At 38.8% G+C, this 8,509-nt stretch overlaps 1 protein-coding gene across 8 annotated transcripts; it reads left to right on the top strand.

Moving 5' to 3' along the window:
* The first annotated feature begins 6 nt into the window (after positions 1–6).
* Positions 7–7,652, top strand: LOC103475890 (glycine receptor subunit alpha-4-like). Of its 8 annotated transcripts, XM_008427851.1 has the most exons (9): positions 7–292; positions 382–449; positions 3,513–3,736; positions 4,589–4,671; positions 4,768–4,905; positions 5,683–5,897; positions 6,267–6,434; positions 6,826–6,921; positions 7,016–7,652. In XM_008427851.1, exons 1-9 carry the CDS (start codon positions 202–204, stop codon positions 7,280–7,282), a joined length of 1,350 nt encoding a protein of 449 aa, XP_008426073.1. In that variant the 5' UTR covers positions 7–201; the 3' UTR covers positions 7,283–7,652. The 8 variants fall into 8 exon arrangements, 7 of the variants coding, with proteins under 7 accessions (XP_008426073.1, XP_008426067.1, XP_008426068.1 ...); XR_535370.1 differs by lacking the exon at positions 7,016–7,652 and adding an exon at positions 6,596–6,701 and having other exon boundaries at positions 4,589–4,905; positions 6,826–6,914; XM_008427845.1 differs by having other exon boundaries at positions 4,589–4,905.
* The last annotated feature ends 857 nt before the right edge of the window (positions 7,653–8,509 follow it).

Genomic DNA, 8,509 nt, shown 5'->3' on the forward strand with positions numbered 1-8,509 from the left:
TTATTTCATGCTTGCTCCGCGTCCCCCGACAGTGCATGCTGGGTAAATCTCCCACCGATTAGCTATAAATACACTAATGTAACTAAAGCAGAATCAATAAATTATTGCATCTGGAAAAGAGCGGTTGAAATATTTATCCCGTCAGAGGGCCGCAGATGGATCACGCCAACGGGAGCGTACCAGGAATGACAACATAATAAGATGTGCCTGTTTAGTCCCGTAACATGGCCCCGACGTGGAGGTAACAAGCAGATGTTACTTTGGAGGAAAGCTATGCTTCCTGTTGGTCCCGGTAATTTGTGTGTTCTGCTTAGAAAGCATCGTTTGTGTTTCGGGAAAGTGCTTTTCCGGTGATGTTTGGTGACGTTTTGCTTCTGTCAGGTCCTCCTGTCAACGTCACCTGCAACATCTTCATTAACAGCTTTGGATCCATCACTGAAACCACCATGGTGAGTCAGTTCTGTGCTCTTCTCACACTTGTTTCAGTTCACTTCACTCTCATGTTTCAGTTCACTTCACTCTCATGAACACACCGAAGGTTTCAAATGTGAGTGTGGTCCATATGTCTAAAAGTTTAATCCCCTTCACTGTGAAATAAATATTTTATTCTTGCACAAAAAGAAACGTCTTATTTTAATGAGGTATACAAGGTAAGCTGCTAATTTTTTTTTCTTTTTACATTTATGCTTCATTAAGACAGTTTTCTATTGTTCTATTTTATTAATTCAGAATTTTTGCTCTATTCTTTGTAGGCTTAGCAAAGTTTGATATTTGTGCTCCCACTTACTGTAAAATTAGAATAAAATGCTGTCTGAAGTTCCGTTAGCACCTCGGAGAGACACGAGCCAAACCATCGGCTTTCCTGCTAGTTTCTGAACTTCTCCTGTGAATAAAAGACAAACACTTATACCAAACATTTTTTTAATTTTACGAAGATGCATTTTCTTATGTGTGAGAATTCTGCTCTAAAAAAATTATTTTTCTTTTGCTGGTGGTCAAATTTGTATTATTCCAAGAACTGCCATCAGGCAGTACATTGGACACCCTTCTCCCAAACATACATCACATGGGATGGATAAAGCTATAGCCATAACCCCATTTAACAAATAAAAGATGAGTCCATGCCAGAAAACCAAAAAATACCACTAAATTTGCAATAAGTTGTTTAATGTTTAGACAGAACGTACAATTCTCGATTTAAAAAAATATTAAAGTTATAAAAAATGTCATCCATCCACCTCCAAACACTTAGGAAAGACAATGTTTTGAATAAATCCTTAAAAGACTCAAGTTAATAACTTGCATGTATGTAATGAACATCTGAGTAAACTTCTGTTTGGAATGCAAAGAAATACTACTCTATAAATACATCAACATACAGTAAACTACACATTACAATGACATTTTGGCAAAATATTTTAAATTCACAAATTTTTAGATATTTGTTTATGCTAGTAGGGACAAGGTACAGTTATCCAAAGTGTTTTCCGGTGTGTTTTAAACTAGGTATTAAAGTGGTGACTGTGGCACTAAAAATGTTGACTAAGCGATACATTTGCGCATGAATTTGCAAGCAGAACTTTGTTTTTAAGTGTGCTCCTAAAAAAAAATTAATATTTTTATATTAAGTTTGATCTATGAATGAAGGCAAGGGTTAAAAAACGAAATCTTGTTCTTGTTAATCTTGTTCTCGTTAGATAACATGTACAAATCTGTTTTAGCTTAACACATTGCTTTCCTTTTAGATATATATGTARCATGTTATAAGGACTTTACCTATACTCTAAGTCTGGGTTTTAATCGGAAATAACTACAAGTTCTGAGACAATACTTTTTATTTTATACTTTACCTTTTACTTCACTTTCAAATATGAAGTTACATTAGTTACCTCTGAGCAGAATCTTGAGTTCACTGCTCAACTTTCGATTCTTTTTTTTTATTATCTGTATGCACAAGGTCTCTGTCACACAGGAATGCATTAATAATTTATTAGGTGTATGCAGGCATCTTCAGATGGCTGCATGTGCTAATTTATTCAAGCTTAGAGTAAAAAACTTTGTGCAGAAAATACCTTTAAGCAAATCCTGAAAAATTTAGGCTGAAACGGGAAGTGCACTCAGTTTAAGAGCACTTAGGTTTGTTTGCTGGTGTTTATGACAGTTTTCACGCTGACAAGTTTGTGTGATTGTGATTTATTTATTTATCTTTTTTTATTTTCGTTGTGCTCTTGTTACACCTGTGCAAGGTTTAAATCTCATTAGAAATTTACAGTGCTATTTYGTTTGAGGTTTTCCCTGTTACAATCACAAAACGTCTATGTAAGAATTAATAATTAATTCTTACACAGGCCAGCACAAAGCAGCACGTGTTTGTGAAGTGGATGGAAAGTCGCATGTGGTTTGCAATTTTTCTTTCAGAAATAAAATTCAGAAAAGTGTTGCATTCGGCTCGCTTGAGTCAATACTTTGTAGACAGAACAACTGTAAACAGCAGTTTTTTTTTTGTTTTTTTTAATTTCGCCAAAGATTTTCTATTAGATTTAGAGCTGGACTTTGACTGGACCATTCAAACATTTGAATATGATTTGGTCTAAACCAGGGGTCTGCAACCTGTGGCTCCAGGGTCGCAAGTTGCTCTTTTGCAACATCCAGCTCTTAAAAACTAACAAAAAAGATTAAAAAAAAAAAAAAGCAACTGAGGTTTTCAAAAATAGATATAAAAACAAATGGATTTCAATATTTTTTCTGTTTTTTTTAATGGAATGATTTCTTGTAATTTCCACAACAGAATGACATTAAAAGTACAAGTCCTTTTTCTTTTTTTTTTAGATTTGTTTTGTTAATATTGATTAGAGGTTTTGTGAAAATATCAAAACACATTTAGATTTTTTTATGTTTTTCTTTGTTAAAATTCTAACAGATGGGAATAAGATAGCTGCTCTTTAAAATTACAAAAACAGATTTCCAGTCTCTAAACCAGTTTGGTTTTTTTTTAGCTTTTAGATGTACTTAAAGCAAAAATGTCTCTTTGGGGTGTAAAGGTAGCAGAGCCCTGGTCTAAACCATTCAGTTGCAGCTCTGGCTGTTTATATATAGTCGTTTAGGTTTAGGTAGAACGGCTCTGTGAGGTATTCAAAGGTTGGGATATTACTAAAATGCTAACAGATGTATTAATACTGCTGATGTACACAGAGGGACTCTAACTGATTAAGTGATTTTTGAAGGCATTTATTTAGGCCTACCATAGAAAATGGGGTATATAAATAGATATAAATAGATGCCTTGCTTTTGCAGATATTTTGTTCTAAAAATGTAAAACAAAAACAAAAATGCATAATTGTCCATATATTTTACAGTTAATAGAAAATAAATTATATTGAAGTTTGTTTCTGTAAAATGTGAGAAGTTTAAGGAGTGTAGCTAAATTTATACTTTTACAACATGATGTAGGTTTTGGTACTGCCACTTTTACTGCATTTCTCGACTACTTTCATATCTGCTCCTACTGTTAGGACTACCGGCTAAATGTGTTTCTGCGGCAGCAGTGGAATGACCCCCGACTTGCCTATAAGGAGTATCCAGACGACTCCCTGGACTTAGACCCCTCAATGCTGGACTCCATCTGGAAACCCGATCTGTTCTTTGCAAACGAAAAGGGAGCAAACTTCCACGAGGTTACGACCGACAACAAACTGCTCCGGATATTCCAGAATGGAAACGTCCTCTACAGCATCAGGTTATACCGTGCTTTTTTTTTTTTTTCTTCCCTCATTTCAAATCTGAACGTGAGCCTCCGCCTCCCGCGGCTTTAATCAAAACCTCTGAGAATGCTGCACGGCCTGCGAGAGGATTTTCTCACCCCAGTTCAGTTCATTAGTAATTGTACTGTCCAGAACACTACATGAGCAAGTTCATGTCAAACTATAACCGCGGGCAAAATAAATCAGGTCAGTAAAGAGCCGCTGAAGCAGTGGTGAAATGTAGCGTAATGGTACCGAGTTATAATTAGAACAACAGACACGAAAGGCGTCGTCTGAAGCTCCGTTAGCACCTCCGAGAGACATGAGCCAAACCATCGGCTTTCCTGCTGGGCTGTGACCTTTGAACTTGAAACATAAACCTAAACCCGACATAAGAAAAAGTAATGATAGTATGAATATGTTTATTGCCCTATTCATTCAGTAAACAGTGAAACAGTGAATAAACTGTATCCAAAATGCATAGCATGGATGTTTTAATGATGCGATACTGAGACTAGATGTACGGGAACTCTAATTTATTAAATCTTTTTATTGGATTTTACAGAATGTTTTTAAATCTTCAGTTTTGATTGTTCAGCTGTATTTTGGAATATGCAAGTATTGTTAAAACTTGTAGTAGATATCCAAATTCTCTTAGAAGACAGAACTGGATAGTATTTGCTCATTTTTACATGTGACTCATGTACGTTAAACTCGAAATTAAAAACTGCACCGGTGAAATTCCATAGACAGGAAAGAAAGGATGGACTGTTTGTTGCAAGAGTTGGGTTGTCACCCTTTTTGTTGCTTAAATTGTTCCAACATTTTTGCTGCTTTTTGACTTCTAGGCTGACGCTCACTCTCTCCTGCCCCATGGATCTGAAGAACTTCCCCATGGATAGCCAGACATGCATAATGCAACTGGAGAGCTGTGAGTTCATCCTTCATGGCAGGCGAAGCCAGAAGTTGTGTGTAGATTTGGTCAGTGAACTTATTGCTCACTGCGCAGGTTCTCTGTGTTTCCTAGTTGGCTACACCATGAACGACCTTATTTTTGAGTGGCTGGACGTCGGAGCGGTGCAGGTGGCCGACGATCTGACGCTCCCCCAGTTTGTGCTGAAAGAGGAGAAAGGTCTTGGTTACTGTACCAAGAACTACAACACAGGTACGCAGTATATTGCAAACTGACAACATATAAAGTCTTGGTGCACAGTGTCTGTTGGGTTAAAGCTAACCTAATCTCAGTGCTGATTCAAATATAGAGCTAGCTCGCGTGCAAGTTCTTGGAAAAGTATTCACACCCTTGGAAATGTTTCTTATTTTTCTTTTTGCAACTTCAACTTTTTGTTGCACTAATTCTTGGGAATAAATTAGATAAACCAGCACAAAACAGCACATTAATTATGAAGTAGAAGGAAAATTATACACGGTTTTCAAAATTTCCTTGGTTACTGTAATTAAATTGTACACAGGTGGATTCCATTTTGTAATTAGGTGACCTCTAAAGGCAATTGGCTGCACTGGGTTTTTACATATTGGGCAGTAGTGCAACATAAATGGATGCAAGCTGCCGTTAAAACCTAAAGAAGAAGAAGAAGAAGAAGGGTTTTTACATAGGGGTACCACAGAAAAGAGGGCTGAATATAAATGCACTTCACATTTTTTTGGATTTTTTATTTGTATCTGTTTTTATCTGTTTCATTCTGTGGAAGAGTTTCAGTGAAGTCTTACCAGGTTGTTGTTTAGTCCTGTGGCTGACAAAGTTCTGTCAAACATTCAACACCCTGACTCACAATCTTTCCCTCAACGTTTGATGAAAAACAACCAAACAGTCCCAACTGTATAAATACRTGTGGCTTAAAGAAATAACCCAGCTGTTTTTTGTGTGTAGCAACCTGCTCCTTCTGTCACCGTTTAATCTTCTAACTCCTCCTTTGTTTAGGTAAATTCACCTGCATAGAGGTTCAATTCTACCTGGAGCGTCAAATGGGCTACTACCTGATCCAGATGTACATACCGAGCCTGCTCACCGTCATCCTGTCCTGGGTGTCCTTCTGGATCAACATGGACGCCGCGCCGGCCAGAGTGGGCCTGGGGATCACCACGGTGCTCACCATGACGACACAAAGCTCAGGCTCCAGAGCCTCTCTGCCAAAGGTAAGCAAAGTTATCCTTTTGGTTTATAGGTAACCTTTATTCCTCTAAGTGAAAGTATTTAATGAGTAAAGTTTTTAAGCCAAATGTTTTCCTTATTTAAATTGAAACTTAAGTGCAATATTTTTGTTTTTAAAAATCATTGAAGTGACTCATCAAAGAACAGGTCAGTCAGGTCCATAAAAGCCTAAACATTGCATATACACTCTTGACTAGGACTGTATGTTCTGTAACAGGCAAAAAAGAAAAACACACACACACAATGATGAGATAAAGATGTCAAATCAAGTTTGCCCTRCAGAATTACTTGCCATCAGCTTTCGCACACAGTCTTAATACTAATCAACGGATGCAACGCCCATGGTCTGGCAGGTGTCTTACGTCAAAGCCATAGACATCTGGATGGCCGTGTGTCTCCTCTTCGTGTTTGCCGCGCTGCTGGAGTACGCAGCTGTTAACTTCGTTTCACGCCAGCACAAGGAGTTCTTCAGACTCAGGAAGAAGCTTAAAGAGCAGCAGCGGCAGCAGCAGCAGAGAGCTGTGAGTACAGCCCACCCACACAGCCCCCGGGGCAGCTGTCACCTGCTATTCACTGCGCCCAGCTATGCAAGAGCCACAGCTCAGCTGCATGCTGCGCTCCTACCGGGAAACGCAGGCAGCGCTGACCTGTAATTAATTCAATTCACCTTGTTTCACTGCAGACAGTGTGTTCTCGGCTTCTTCCGGTTTTACCCCCAATAATATGAGACGAAAAGGCAGGGATCCAACATGGGTCAAAACCGYCTTGTGATGTGAATAATTCTTGAGGTGGGGGTGTGGACGGCAGAGGCAGGATTTATCAACATATTTAAATATTTTCAACCTACAGAACGCTTCTGTTAACAAGGCAGAGTACGGTTTAGTGATTAGCGTCGTGTCTGTTCACCGTCAGCAGGGAAGCAGTGACGGTAAGGGGAAGGGAAACGCCACGCCAGGAAACAATGCCGCTCACGGGAGCGCAACCCAGCGGTGCAGTGCCTGTGCCAGGGTACGTCCTGACCTGCTGCCTCATTGCCGRTCACGTTCGCAGGCCGAATCCCAACGACTATGCTCCATCTTGTGTTTTGTGCATCTCCCCACAGGAAGAGGAGCTGGCGCAGCAGGGGTTTCTCCTCCAGAGCATTGGACTCTCCCTGTCCAGCGCCCCAGAAATGGACGCAACGCCGGTCTTCGCCGACTTGCCTCCCGGTTTAGGCTTTTATGAAATCCGGCGGCGTTTCGTGGAGCGGGCAAAGAGGATCGACACCATCTCCAGAGCCGTGTTCCCCATGAGCTTCCTCATGTTTAACGTGCTCTACTGGCTCACCTACAAAGTTCTACGGCACGAGGACCTCCAGTTCACTCTTTGACCACCGTGATCACGCCAGGGACCTTTGAACGTGAAAYGTTTGCAGACTGAGCGGCCTTTATTGGGCCACGCAGAGGATGTCGAACTGCATGTGCAGTACCACTGAAAAATTCTATCATAAAACAAATCGTGTGGGWTTTTCTTTTTMTTTTATTTCTTTTGATGAAATTTGCACTTAATTTGCACTTTGTAAGCATTGCATACCAGATTACAGTGCGTGTTTAACCTTCCTCTATCACTTGTGTTTGGATGCTGTGAAATCAGGCCAGTACATTTTACAGAGAACTTATTCACCTCAAGGGCCCTCCACACTTGCTGGTACCCCTGGTAAACGTGTGCAAAAGCAATAAAATTCATATTTTATTACAGTAGCATAATCTAACTCATGTTTTATTATAAATCCCATCTTTAATGTAAGATCAAAAAATATCTCAAGCTGCAAATTCTTCACACAAACAAACGCTTGAGGGCTTGGCACAAAACAAAGGATGAATATTTGGAAAAGCACCTCATATCCACTGTTGGGTACGGGGGAGGGTAAGTAGTGCTGTGGTACATTTCTCTAATGAAGACTAAGACTTTGGCTGCAGGGCTSACARTAAGTGTAACATCGACCACTTTTTTCAAAATATGTTTAACACAACTTCACATCATTTCTTTATGTAGAACTTTTTTCATCCCCTCAATAGATGGACTCAAAGGTTTGATTTTTTTGTAACATTATTATGTGAAGCTATGCTGCAATAGCAGAATAAATTTTAAGGTTTATTAAACATCATCCACAGGACTACCAGTACTGGTGTGAAATTTGCCACTCAGTGATAAAACTTATATAGCATTTACCATATTAGGTTCACTTCTGCAGCTGTGCTGGTATGGGTCTGGGAATTTTAACATATGTGAAATACCTCATGGGTTTAAATGATTTGTTTTTTAAACGTTTGACCAATTTATTACGGATAATGTATCAGTTCCAAAACTAAACCCTAACAGGAACTCTGGCTTTGTTAAAGACAAAACTGTATATGTCTCTTTTATAAATAAATATGCAACAATTTTTTAAAAAGTTATCAATATAAAGTCCTGAAGTATTAAAGATAAAATATGGCTCTGTAAGAGGCAAGCTTTAAAAATGTGGATCACTGACACTGAACAAATCATTTTACTTGTATTTTTTTATAAATAAATCTGTCTCTTGAAACATATGGAGTTTGTTTGTTTCTTTCTT

This window comes from Poecilia reticulata, linkage group LG14, assembly GCF_000633615.1.
Source record: "Poecilia reticulata strain Guanapo linkage group LG14, Guppy_female_1.0+MT, whole genome shotgun sequence".
NCBI classification, from domain to species: Eukaryota; Metazoa; Chordata; class Actinopteri; order Cyprinodontiformes; family Poeciliidae; genus Poecilia; species Poecilia reticulata.